The sequence below is a fragment of the Mustela putorius genome, unplaced genomic scaffold (assembly GCF_011764305.1).
Source record: "Mustela putorius furo isolate JIRA1106 unplaced genomic scaffold, ASM1176430v1.1 tig00003913_pilon_pilon_pilon, whole genome shotgun sequence".
Taxonomy (NCBI): Eukaryota; Metazoa; Chordata; class Mammalia; order Carnivora; family Mustelidae; genus Mustela; species Mustela putorius.
Genome location: NW_025422060.1, coordinates 7551575 through 7566321, shown reverse-complemented (window position 1 = coordinate 7566321; position 14747 = coordinate 7551575). Strand labels below are relative to the sequence as shown.

The 14747-nt window shown below is 36.9% G+C and overlaps 1 protein-coding gene across 3 annotated transcripts in view; it reads right to left on the bottom strand.

The window, feature by feature from the left end:
- Nucleotides 1-635: 635 nt before the first annotated feature.
- Nucleotides 636-14747, bottom strand: part of CDC123 (cell division cycle 123) — a 60553-nt gene continuing 46441 nt past the window's right edge. For 2 of the 3 annotated variants that reach the window (XM_004774898.3, XM_013047031.2), the window contains 6 exons: nt 13067-13142; nt 11098-11220; nt 9691-9719; nt 4624-4752; nt 1457-1594; nt 636-882 (listed from right to left, as the gene is read on the bottom strand). In XM_004774898.3, the coding sequence (XP_004774955.1) occupies nt 856-882; nt 1457-1594; nt 4624-4752; nt 9691-9719; nt 11098-11220; nt 13067-13142 (522 nt within the window). In that variant the 3' untranslated portion in view covers nt 636-855. Of the gene's footprint in view, nt 883-1456; nt 1595-2179; nt 2324-4623; nt 4753-9690; nt 9720-11097; nt 11221-13066; nt 13143-14747 lie in introns of those variants that run through there. The other variant, XR_006603369.1, reaches the window with a different exon arrangement.

The window sequence follows — 14747 nt, the reverse complement described above, 5'->3', positions numbered from 1 at the left end:
GGAAACGGTAATGTCAATTTCTTTAAAATTGATCCAGGACGTAAAACAATAAACAAAGAACACACAGCAGAGTATATAATAAGTACTAATAAGTAATAATAAGCATATAATAAGTACTGAGTAAATTAGATATTATTGATATATTTATCACCCTTTAGTGCACTGAAGAATAATTACTCATATGGTGGCCTCAGAAAAGTGAATCTATCTCCCCAAAATTCTGATGTTTTTAAAAAAGGTCAAATTCTAATTAAATCTGTGATAGTTTTACTAATACACATTAAATATTAAGCTAGTTGTAATATACTGACATTTTCTGGTTAGTTGATAGCTTCAGAATTCTGTATTATTTTAGTTATATGCAAACCAAAAATAAACCAATAGAAAAATTAGATGAAAATCCTCTCAAAGTAGGAAAAATATTTTCTATAGCAGTATAAGGTTCTATTTTTTCCAAGAAATAGCAATGATTAAAAAAGAACCCATTTCTGTATAACAAATATAAATGTACCCATCTACCCAATAGGTAGCACAACAAACATCTATAAATAGCACAAGAAAACACAGATAAATCTCAACAGACTGAGCCAAAAGAGTGAGGTATTTCAGAGAAGGTATTTATCATCAGAACAGTATGGTTTCTTATATTTAAGATCTATTTATTATTTATTTTTACAAATAGCAAAGTCCCTCCATTTTTTTTCCAGCTTAATGTACATGGATATAAAAAGCTACTGATTTCACTCCACCTCCCATCCCAACCCAAGTGGGATAACAGGAAGTTGTGAGGTCAGAGCAGCCTCCTGATGCCAACGTGGTTTCGTCTTTACCTCGGACTTAACTCTGGCACTCTCATCAGTCATCCTCTTGCTGATTTCTTTTCTGTCAAAAGAAACCATGATACATTAAATTAGCACATTCTAGTTGGGATATTTGTTCAGCCAAGATCACTTTTTCTGTCAGCAAGTATAATTTTCTAGAGCCCTTGGCAATAGATATGGTCAAAAATCATCATGGAGAAACATGTCTTAACTAATTCATCAGATAAGTTTATCACTTTGGTTGCTAGGCACATGATCCTCAGGTACTTGAATACTTCTCTTTCTTCCATTTGTGCAAACGTTCCCACATAGCAAAACACACAAGAGTACAAATATACACATTCCCCTTGAGTAATACGGCTCAAGCTGGATCTTCTCTTAGCTCTGTAACCATATACAGACTTTCTTCAAAAGCACAAGTATTGTGAAAATTATTCAAAAAGCATAAATACCATAAAACAGATTTTCTATCATTCTAAGCAATAAATTATTCCTACAGCTTACTTTATATATTTCATTACACAATGACCTAACCAAATAAAATCTAGGTAGTATATGGGTACAATGAAATTTTACAAAGTCAATTTGAAAACAAAGGTATACACATATGTGTACTAAGTACACATATACTTTACCAGTTTAAGAAAATCTATGAGTTTGTGAGCATCCTCCCCAGTAGACAGGTCTACAAAGTCCTTCGGAAGTCGGTAACTCAAATAGGGACTGGGTTGAACTGTCACTTCACTGTTTGTGCAACGGAAAGCTGGAGAATCCTTTACAAAGAAAAAAAGGGAAAGGCTGTGAGGAATTATCTTTTTAAGTCTATTCTTCAAAGTGAAAAAGATACTAGTATAACAATTTCAAATTCATGTTCCCTTCTGTAGTAGGTAAGGAAGGAAATAAGATTCTGAAGTAAAAGAAACACCAAAATTTTAAGACTGTTTCCACATGTTCACTAGAAAATAAATACACAGTATCTGAAAACAGTGCCCTCATGGAGAGCTTTGGTCAATCCCTAAATGCTACCAGCCACTATTCACTGTGATTTGGTTATGGGTTCCTTAGTCCTTGAATGGACTGGAGGCCTATGGCTAGTTCTCTCTGTCAGAGAGCTTTATCAATATTAGCATTTTCTACAGGTGCACAGTGGGGAAGTACTACCCTGGAGAATAAAGTTAATAGTGAGAGCAAGCAAGTGCTATGAATTCCTAATACTTTTGTGCTTCTCTTAGTCATTTAACTTACATATTTGTGTATCTCTCTTAGCACCTATGGAAAACTGCAAATTTCAGTATCATAATTAACAAGTCTTCATATTCTTCAATGTACTTGCTTAGAGTCTTGCATTTTATATTTACATGTTGCTTTGTGCCAAAAAGGATTTCAGAGACAGAAGGCCTTGGGTTTGGACTTCATGGGTGGCAGGTATCTAGGTGAGGGATGGATGGTGTCCAGCAGATGGAGACAGGCCAGGAACTTGAGTGGAACAGGACCGTAGAGCCCTAGAAAGCAGGCCATATCTTATGACAGACCAGTCATCTGACAAATACTTAGGAAACACCCACTTTGCGCTGACCTTGTCCTAGGTATAGGAGATACACTGGTAAACCAGTCTGGCAGACAGCCAATAAATAAGCAAATAAATACAACAGCAAGATCATTTCAGATAGTGAGAGGTGTTCTAAAAACACAACAACAGGGTGCTATGATAAGAGGCCACTTCACAGGGGTGGTCAAGTAACACCTTGCTAAGGATGGAAGACGTGGACCAAAAAGTACGATGAAAGCAGCCCTGGGAGGTCTGGGAACTCAGGCAGGGACCGGGTACAGCTTGGAAAGCAGTGGGCACAACCAGGGCAAAGATCCTGAGGCAGGGCTTTGTAGCTGTGAGAATGAGAAGAAAAGCCAGGTCTCCGTGGAGGGGAGTAAGGACGGTGAGACAGGCAGGACACAACTCTGGGAAAAAGGCAGGAGCCTGCTCCTGTTTTCCTGTCAGCCCCTGACCTCCAATACAATGTTGTTTAAATTAAAAAGAAAGAAACGATTTGGATCACAGAGTGAATTTTGTACAAACTGTTTCTATCCACTGTGTCCCTCATATTTAAAAATAACCCTGTGCTGAATAATTTACTCTCTTTCCTTGACATTCAGATTTAGTGGCCTCCAACTCTAAGATGCCAGCACGAAGACAATTCTTTCAGCCATTAATTCAACAAAAATCAACTGTGCCTGAATTGTGCTAAGCCACACCAATCTGTGGAGAACATGAGAGATACTCCCACCCCCGCAACTTACAGTCTGGGGCAAGCACAACACAACAGGGCAAGAGCCTTGACAGGGAAAATGGCCATCTGAGCCAGATCTAGAAAAACAAGGCCAGAAAGGGCCCAGACAGAGTAATGATGAAAAGAAGTATTTCAGAGCTAAGACAAAAGATCCTCACACTGAAAGCAAGGCAGCAGCAAGAAACCCAGGAAGAGAGTGTGGATCATGGAAACCAGGGGAAAATGTGCGGTGAAAACATGGAAGAGGGTAACGCATTCAAATGTTGCTGTGCATCGTTCCCTGGACCTCGCAGCCGGCAGGTAGAGCCCCTGCCTGTGGAGAGGCAGGGGTGGAGGCCAACCGCACGGGTGGAGGGGTGCACAGGTATAGAGAGGCAGCAGGCAGGAGAGGCAAAGTGAGGAGACCGGCTGTGAGCAGTTACAAAACCACAGGTCACCTGCTAGCATGAGGGAAGCCAGTAGGAAAATACTTGTACATATGATTACAGAACCACGCCTGGACAATATAAACTGCAGGGGTAAGAATGGCAATTTCCAGGTGCTAGGATTTCAAGTCTTGCCTTGTTCTAATTCCCTGGTTTTTTAAATGTGTAAAAAAACTCCTGCTTTTTAAAATACATTAAAAAACACAAAGATAACGCATATATAGTGAAATCATTTATTTTAACACATTTATGAGTATGTATCCAAGCATGTTATGTGTACAAAATATGATATAGAAAATATAAACCGTGGTTCTCAACATGGACTGTGGGTACTTCAGAATGCTCTTCAACAGCAGGTGTGTATTACTTTCATAAGCAGAAAAGGGCAACACAAAGGTGTTGTTCAAACAAAGTTTGGCTGCGAAGATGAGACAGAATTGCTGGCTGAAGACATGAGGTTGAAGAAGTTTGTCTCGTTTGGACAGAAGATAACTGAACGCAGACAGGGCGGGTGGATAAGAAGAGAACGGGAAACACGACGGAGTGAGTGGCAACACGAGTATCACAAGAGACGGTAAGGAACAGCTGAGCAGGTGGAACTGTTAGACTGAGGAGGAGGGACAGAAGGACGCTCAGAGGTCTGAGGACAATTACACGAAGTCAGTTCGCACCAGAACCTCCTCTTCCTGTGAAGGAGGATGTGGAATCATGTGCTGAGGGGCAGAAAGGGAGGACGGTGGGCCCTCTGAAGGGTCCCACAGGGGTATGGAAGGCCACCGTGGGTGGAAGAGAAAGCTGGTGAGGGAAACACTGCAGTAAGGTCCCCCTGATGAGGACTATGACTATGACAAGAACGCAGGCTGGGCACCTGCAGTTTTCCTCTCTCAGGGGTCAGAAGCCTGGAGCTAGGATCAGAGCCAACATAGAAATGACCCAGGGTCAAGATTCTTCCAGGTGAATCAGGTACACACCCTTTTTGGTCACCTCCATGATTGAGTACCTATTAGTAAATTTGTATTGATGCCTAAAGAACAAAGGAGCAATTATTTAATGGATTATAAGGTTTCCTGTAATCCTTTTTTAAACTCTTACCTGCTCCAGAGTGTCTCCTTCACTAAAATCACCTTTTAAGTTTCTTCCAGATATCAGTTCTTCCCAAGTAAACAGCAGTGAATCAGTTACTTCACCAAACGGGTTGAAATCAATCAGCCACACCTTTCCCTAGAGTACAGACAGAAAAATTAGTAAGCACGAAATAAAAACAAACACAAGTCTGTCATCTGTCTTATCGAAAAGATCATCTTCATATTGTCTTTACCCAAACAATAATATTAAAAATCCTGTAATTTATTTCAAAAGACAGTTCCTCCAGGTCCCAGCTGAGAAAGGATCACTTGTCTAAAGAAATGCAGAGAAGGGGGGGCACCTGAGTGTCTCAGTGGGTTAAAGCCTCTGCCTTCTGCTCAGGTCATGATCCCAGGGTCCTGGGACCGAGCCCAGCATCGGGCTCTCTGCTCAGTGGGGAGCCTGCTTCCTCCTCTCTCTCTGCCTGCCTCTCTGCCTACTTGTGATCTGTCTGTCAAATAAATAAATTAATTAAAAAAAAAAAAGGAAAAGAAATGCAGAGAAGGGACCTAGGAAAGAAAAGCCCTGACAAAGGCAGATATGCCAACTCCTGCCTAAAATTACACAACAATACTAAGTCAAAAATCCAAGCAGGAGAAAGGACAAGCTCACAGAATGGTTTCACCAAAATACTATGACTGGAATGCTTTCAAGGGTGTCTGCAATCATCTTGCCTGAGGAAGCTAGGCAGGGAAGAACCAGCAGATCTGAGAGCACCTTCCTTACCCCTGAGAGGCTGCTGCAAAAGGGGCACTTAAAACACACACACACACACACACACACACACGAAAAATGTAGGGAAATTCTGTTATCTTCAGTCTTCATGTAATATTTGCTTTGTATGACAGAGTTTGTGGCACATGAAGGGGAAATGAAAAATAACAATCTTTAAAAGCAATTTCTATCTTCTGTTCTGAGTACTGGTGGGCAATGTGAAAGGTTCTAGATGCGGAGAAAGAATACTTCTATCCTAGTTATTCTGAGTTTGACTAGAATCAGGTGCATCTTAGTATTATAAAGCAGCAGAGCACTGATATAACAGACCTGGGGAATCTGTGTAATTGTGCCAAGAGATTAAAGCCACATTTGATCACAGAGATGTATTTGGCATTTAGTAAATGTTTCCTTGAAACTTTTATCTTTGATTTTTTTCCTCACTGAAACATTCATATACTGGCACCATTTTGCTGTTGATAATTTTTTTGGTAAATATGTAATCATGTCTTGATCAGATGTGCATGCATAAAATTATATCCACCTAAGGAACTAGACTGCTGAGCTGGCATTATTAATCTCTAGCACTGCTTCTCATCTGGGTTCAAAGAAAATTTTAAGAAAGATGAAGCATCTTATTAGGACTAGCTTCAAACATCAGAAACATCTAGCAAGTAGCCAAAAACCATTACAGGAAGTTTGGACCACATATTTTTTTATAAGTTTCCTATTATATACTAATACCCTCTTTCCCCCCCCAGCCCCCCAGCCCAGGAGAAAGCCTGTATCTCTTTCTTGCCACCTGAGCTGTTTTCTCACACAGGTTCCAAAACCACTTGTTCAATGTTCAAGTGAAATAATGTTAGCTATTAATCAACTTCTTTGTGTGACATTAGCTTTGTTTTGGGGTGGTTAGTAAGATGTCTTTAACATACTGTATATTACTCTAACAAAATAGGTATTTTCTAACCCCCAAACTCTTTCTACTTGAGTTTTCATAACCAATAAAACCACCCCTTTATTAAAAGGGTGGGGGGGATACTTGTTAGTACAGGAATATTGAGCTCTATAAACTAAAAATATGTCATACTATAAAAAACAAGCAAAACTAAAACAGATCAGCTGGCAGAGTTTGTTCAGAAGGCATCCTCTAGTTTACTAAAGAAAACTAGAAAAAGAAACCAGCTGTAATCAGGCATGAAACTATCAAGATGACACTATCAAGGATTTTATAGCTCTAACATGTTTTTTATGTAACTTCCGAGGCACAAGACATCCTGAGAAAGTCTGTTTTTAGGCAATCCATCAGGTAAGAGTGGTCACACTGACCTTCCTGGTATCTACCAACTAACCACCCCGCTACCTGCCCAAAGAAATCTCTATGCACCAAACATTACCAGGCATTGAAGCATAAAGACCAATAACACAAAATCTATTCCTTCAAAGAGCTCGGGCCAAGACACACACACACACACACACACCCTGCCTGATGCAGTTTGTAAACGCCTAGAAATAAGCTATGTGTTCATAGATAGGAAAATGGCTAAACAAACTACATAGTATATTCTCAAAATAAAATACGACACCACTGTATGAAAGTAGAAAGCTCTCCAAAAATACAATGTTTTAAACAAATGTATATAAAGCAAGGTACAGCGCATATATCACTTGCTAACTCTTGTGTATGAAAGATGGAAAAAGGTAAGTATATTGCTTGTTTCTGCAAGCAAATACTGAAAGGATATATAAAAAACTAATAAAAGCGTACTTGTAGGAGGTATAGAGGAACAGAGGTAAGAAAAGCAAGACTTTCTATATGTATTTTCACACTGATTTAATTTTTGAGCAATGTGAAGATATTCTCAACTAAAAAGTTTAAAGCTCAGTAGGTTTTACAGAGCGATGTCTGCTAGGGTGCAGGGAGGGTCATCAGGAAATCTGGGGGAGTGATGGGAGTTCTACATGTTCACTGTAACAGTGGTTATACAACTGGATGTATTTGTCAAAACTCATATAACTGTACCCTAAAAAGGATTAATTTTACTCTGTGTAAGTTATTTCTCAAAAACTCTAACAAAAAAATTCAGTAGTTTTAAATGATTGAAAATACAGGGACGCCTGGGTGGCTCAGTCAGTTGGGTGCCTGGCTCTTGATTTCAGCTCATGTTGGGATCCCAGGGTCATGGAAGGTCCCGCTTCTGGCCCTTGCCTCAGCAGACAAAATATAAAGAACCCAAATACCTATCACTCAGTTTCAACAATTATCTTGTTGAGCCCCACAGCCAATCTTATTACATCTATATCCATCCATTCCCCCCAAATCTGTATTGTTTTGAAGGTCTCTTCAGACACCATTTCATTCACAATCTATAAAAAGATTTTCACAATTATTATTACCAAGCTTAATCTAACAAACATCTACAGAAGGTCACACATTAGTTGTAATTTTTCAAACACACACAGAACAGACACAAAAAAGTGACCAAGTTGCAAAGCCAATCTCAACAATATCAAAGATTCACGATCAGACATTTTTAGTCCTTACAACAAAAATTAGTAACAAAACAACAGCCATCACTAAAATAATAATGAGACTATAATAATTTTCCAAGTCTCTGAAGTAGTTATTCTAAATTCTAGTTATGAGCTATCATCACTTAAGGATCTCCGTAAGATACATATACCAAGGCCTCATCCCAGACCTACTGAATCTGTGGGCCATCTCTGACATATGTGATTGTTAGAATCTATCAACACTGAGTCAACTTGCCCAGCTGCAGTAAGAAAATAGACACATCAGAATATTGCCAAATTCAGACTTCAGTTCCACCGCATAGGAGAGACCACCATAAAGACTTAGTTTTCTGCAAAAGTCATAAAACCAAATTTCTGCAAAGTGCCTAACAAAACAGTGATACAAGTGTCACTGAGTATATGCAAATGTGTTCTACATCACGGTTTAAATCTCTTCTCAGAAACTGTTGGCATGTTTCTACTGGTATGTTTCTCACTTTTAAAAACATACAACTTCTTTCAGTTCTGTTAAATCATAGCAGTAATTATTTCTCTACACATCCAACTTCACTTATATAACTCTTTCACCAAATTACACATTTGCACTGACCTGCCAGCAATAGTGAATCAAAGCAGATATGGACATTTTCCAGGGAAATACTGACAGACCTAAGTAAATTCCAAATTTTTAAATGCCATTAAATATAACTGCATTAAAATATAGTTATTTCAGTTTTAATATCTATAAAATGAGAATAACACATACCTCACAGGGTTATATGGATAACCTGAGTTAAATATAAATAAAGTTCTTCTGAGGGGCGCCTGGGTGGCTCAGTGGGTTAAGCCTTCGGCTCAGGTCATGATCTCAGGGTCCTGGGATCGAGCCAGCATCAGGCTTCCTGCTCAGCAGGGAGCCTGCTCCCCCCCCCCCCGCCTCTCTGCCTACCTCTCTGCCTACTTGTGATCTTTGTCTGTCAAATAAATAAATAAAATCTTTTAAAAAAATAAAAATAAATAAAAAACAATAAATAAATAGAGGCAAGTCAACAGTTAACAGGTATTTTGGGACATGACCATATGGGCCAGACCTTTTGTCCATAAAAATGATTCAAAGGTATCGTAAGCATCACAACAGTGGAGCTGCTTGAGCTTGGAGAGGGAATGAGAAATGTGCGGGTAACATTTGGAAAACATATGGTCACATACTCGGAAAACACACCTGCTGTCTTCCCAACAGCTTAGTCAATAAGCACTAATCACAGGACGTTTAGTGACCCAGATTTTTTTTTTAAAGACTGCACGTCTTGATAATAAAACCTCTGCTATAGGATTAAATGAAGTCAAGTTTTTGTTCTCTTTTTCATTATATAGTTTCCAACACTTTTAAGAGTTAAAGAATAAGCAAATCCTCATCTTCAGTCTAAAGATAAAAGTGATCCCAATCATGCTAAGTATCTTTTAGTTGATTAAAAATAATGACCCAAATATTAAAAGACAAACTCCTGGCCACACTTACATGTGCCAACTGAACTATTTTAAGCAGGCGTAGAACCCCAACAAAAGTGGAAAGCAGGACATCAAGTAATCATTTAGTCGTCTGTTAAATTAATAAATCCTAATCCACAAAACTACTGAAAATATGTGTTCCAATGTTAAGTATATGTTAAGGGAGACTCTTGACCACTGTGACTTTCAAACACCTTAGCTGGTTTGAGAAAGTATTTTTTGAGTAGCCTACATAATGGCTACACACTCCGGAAGACGAGCCCTGATTTTAAAGCATATCAGATAGTTGTTACTTACCCTACTGTCTCTATATATATCGAACACAACTGTAAAGGAGAAAAAACTCAAAGTTAACAATGAACTACTATTTTCATGATCTAAGTCTCCTTTTGAAAATTAAAATGAATCTTATTATTCATTACTCAAATAGCAGGATATAAGTACCTTGAGAACTTCATGCTTCTAAATCTCAAAATTTTTTAAGATAATAAGATAGCCTACAATGTTTTATTACATGATTTTGTTTTCCTTTACTCTACTCTTGGCCATAATCCTTTATATAGTTGATCCTTAAGCAATGCGGGGGCTGGGGGTGCTGACTTCCCCGCAGAATTGGAAAACTCATGCTTAAGATTTTACTTCCCTGAAACATAACTACTAACAGCCCACTGTTGACCTGAATCCTTACCCATAACATAAACAATTAACATGTATTTTGTGTACTATATACTGTATTCTTACAATAAAGGTAGAGAAAATATTAGTAAAGTTGTAAGGAAAATATACCTACAGCCCCACACTGCATGAATTAGGAAAAAAATCCACATTTAAGTGGACCCATGCAGTTCAAACCTGGGTTAATCAAAAGTTAATTGTATTTAAAACTTCAAACCAAACACATCATCCCAACAAATTCACCATTATAAACAAAAAACATGAACTAATGACAAAGACATCAATCACTTAATTCATTTGATGAGGAATGACTTCAGTAAAATCTGTAGTAAGAAAGCATAAAATCTAGCTATGGTTATGGCATGATCATCTTTTTTAAAATCAAATTTGCCACAGAACCCAGGTTTGGCAAGAAGAAATCAGAACAGATTTTAGAATGCAGGAAAACTCTTTCATATGCAATATACTTTCTTAAAAGCAAGTCACAAATGTTTACCTTGTAACTGGTACTATCTGATCATTCAAATAAAAAATCTAGAAAGATGTATCAGTCAACTAGCTAATTCAGTCTGAGTAACACAAGCATTTTGCTCTCTGTAGACAGACCCTCTGAAATGAATAATAAAACGTCTAAAATGACAAAAGAAGTATCTGCCTTGGTATTAAAAAGTGACTGATTAAAATAAGATAAAATTAACACACCAACCATCAGATAAGTAATACAGCAAAATGGTTAAAATACAGTGTTTTAAATCCAGTTCTAATATCTGCACCACCAGGGTGCCTGGGTGGCTCAGTTGGTTAATCATTTGCATTTGGCTCAGGGCATGATCTCAGGGTCCTAGGATTGAGCACCACACCTGGCTCCTGCTCAGCGGGGAGGTTGTTTCTACCTCTGCCCCTCCCCTCACTGGTGCATTGTCTCTCAAATAAATAAATAAATTCTTTAAAAAAAAATCTGTACCACCATGAAATAAGGTTCAGTAACATTATGTACTTCATTTCACTGAGTCAATAAAAAATACTCACAGTCTTCATCCAAGAATTTGTACTGTATGTGTTTCTTGAAAAAGTCTTGTATGCATCTGCAAATCTCTTCCTTTTGTTTAGAAATATGATCATAGTACTGTGTATAGTCCCTTTGAGAAATACCTGACAAGAAAGTATTTTATATCCATTATTATATAACATTATATTATTATATAACATTCTTTTCAAAAACATCAAAATGTAATTTAAACATTTTTTGAGAGAACCATTAAAGTAGATCAGAAGACCAATCAGATGAGTATTGCATAATACATGATTCAGCATTTTATACAGGTAAAAAACTTAGTAAATTATTCATTCATATGGATAGATATCCTAGGTTCCATATTGTCATGCATTCTTATTTTAGAAAGTTATTTTTATTTAGTACAATAAAGAGCTCAGTCATAAATATATTTACAATGTAAAAAAATGAAAGAAGCATTTTTAAACCTATACACATACACAATTGCTTCTTGATTTTTTTTTCCAATGAACTTTCTACAAAATGGTATTCTTTTCCATTCTTCTTTGGGAAACTTAAAATATTCCCAATGTCTTCCAATTCATATTGTATTTCACAGAAACAGGCTATTTTTCCTGTTCACACATGCTACAATGCCTTTCACAAGCCTGTTGTTTCAAGCCATGGAAAAGTAAACATTCCTTTCTTCAGAGTGACTTGCTGATTTTATTCCAGATACACTAAAGGGATTATTGTAAAAACTCCCTCAAATTTGCTCTAGGCTTAGGAAAGTTTTCTACTTTGAAAGAAGGGTTTCCACCCAATTTCTGCATCAATGACAATATGACTTCTTTAGCTCTGCTTATGTTGCACCTTCTTCCAGAAATACCTAACAATATGATCAATTCAAACACCCCAAGTTTCTTTCAGGTAAATTAACAGAACGTCACATTCACTAAACAGTGCTCATGTGGGGCACATGGGTGGCTCAGTCAGTTAAGCTCCTGACTCTTGGTTTTAGCTCAAGTCATGATCTCAGGGTTGTAAGCCTGAGCTGTGTGGAGCCTGGGTAAGATTGTCTCTCTTTCCCTCTCTAAAAAAAAAAAAATAATAATAGACAATTTTTAAAAACTTTTAAATTTAAAAAATTTTTTAAAAACAGTGATGTGATTTTATTCAAATCACACTTTTCTTGCAAAGATAAGTTTTACTGCATGGAAAACATGCAAAGACAAAAAGAGCAGATTATCTTCAATACTTGAGTATATCACAGCAAACAAAATAATAATCTGAGAGGAAGAAAATGGGTGGCTTTTTAAGTAATGCACTTATTTGTCTACATACTTCCTCTTGCTAGAATAATAAACACTGCTCTAATAATAGAAACAAAGATCCCAAAACTTGACTTTTTATGATGCTTAAAATAAGTAGTGTGTTGCTAGTAATACTTAGGAAAGTCCCAAAGAGAAAGCAGGTAACATGGTATGTAGCTTAAATTGGGAATGGCCAAGACCATCACTTTCATCTCCAGAATCCAGACATGATTAATGGACAAGATACTTCTCTGTGGAAACTGAATATGGCCTCAGGAGCACTGTCCAAAGAGAATTCCAGAGAGTCACTACTAATTGGCTAGAGGTAGCATCTGAGATAAAAACTGATTACTACCCTCTCCTAATTATTAGAAATTCACTTCCATCAAAAGCTTGTCTTCTTGGAGCAACTGGCTGGCTCAGTTGGAGGAGCATGTGACTCTTGATCTCAGGGTCATGAGATTGAGCCCCATGTTGGGTGTAGAGATTACTAAAAATAAATAAACTTCAGGGATGCCTCGCTGGCTCAGTTGGTGGAGCACATGACCTCAGGGTTGTGATCTCGGGGTTGTGAGTTCAAGCCCCCTGTGTGGTGTAGAGTTTACTTAAAAAAAAAAAGAAGTAAAAGTAAAACATAAATTTAGAAAGAAAAAAAAAATCTTGTCTTCTTTTAATGTGTAAAAAAACTCACCAATAAGTTTGTTTTCCTTGACAAAACATCGGAACTCAGCCCCAGGAATTAATTCACACCATTTTCGAAGAACAAGCTGTAGAGAGAGAAAAAATATAACACAACCATGTAACAAAGGAATGTTTACTGGTCTAACAGATAATTTTATGCCAAGAGTATGTTTTAATAATTGCCATTATCAAATAGTTTGGAAGAAAAAGCATCATAAACCATTCTTATCATGAGATATAGAGAACAAATTTATTAGTCCAATAAGTGGCAGAAACACTGTTAAAATTCTTTATGACAAAAAGTACTTTTGTCATTTATTCATCACTTTAAGAGCTGACATAATATATAAACCTAAGGATGAAGTTGAATCCTATCATCATTGCATACAGTTGCCCTCTAATTATTTGTTCTTCACCCCTTTAAGTATATTTTAAAACAAACAAAAAAGGATATCCTAGTTATCTACCTTCTTCGCGCTATTGTGTAATACTCTGATCAAAGTATTATAATTTATCACTAAAAATCACTATAACCCTCAATAATTTTGCCTCCACTTTAAAGTAAAACAATTCTGTTACTAGCTCAAGTCATAAATGGGTTCCACTACTATAATTAATATATACAAATTCTCATATACTACTGAATTGCTGCAATTTTATAAATACTATAGTTGACAGATGTACACTTCTGAGTCTGTTTTTAAAATGTTCTTTGGTGAAAACCAGTCCTACTCTTCCAAGTATTAACTGTAATATGTGGCCAGTGCCTCCAGCCTCCCTTAGACTGGCATACACTTCTTTGCCCTTTAAGGCCTAAGAGATGGAACTTAAATCACACTAAGCCCCATTCCTCGAGTAACCTCCAGTGGCCTCAGTATCCTCCCTTCCCATACCCTGTGCTCCAAGTTTCTTGTATCTAACATTCCATAGTATGCACATATATACCAAGTTATACACGGCAATAATCGAACAAGTCTCTCTACCCTCCTAACTAGCAACTCAGAAAGGGCAAGGAACTAGGTCTCAATTCATCTTTATGTTCCCAGCACAAGTATATAATACCTACCAAATGCTTAAAAAATGTTACTAAGTAAAGTTGTCAATATATAAGATACACAGCCACTAAAAATCCTGATATAAAAAAATATTTAATGAGCTGGAAAAATAAACCACAAATGAAAGAAAATGGTATGCAAAGTATTTATGAAGAGAGTATATATATACACACAAACACATATATACACTTATCTCAGGAAAGGGCAGTTAAATGCCAAAATGCTAATACTGAGGATACATCCAGGCGATAAGTTCCTCTTATTTTCTTATACTTTTTAATTTTTGATAGTATATTGCTTTTCTTAAAACAACTAAACTTACATCCTTAAAATATGCCTAAGATTTAAATGCACTGATTTCAATTTTCATTATTATAAGCTCTTAGTCAAGATTTATATGTGCTGTATTTTTTAAAAAGAACCTAATTATTAAATGAAGAACTAAAAAACTAAAAATGTACACAGTTGTCATCTATTAAAAGCTGATACTGACAAATACAGTTCTTTAGGGCTACAATAATTTTTATTTAAGCAACAAAGAAATAAGCAGTTATTGTAAACTAACATTCATTTTTTTGGACAATCTGCATAATCTTTATTAAAATAATGTTTTGGACAGGTAACACATATACTGTA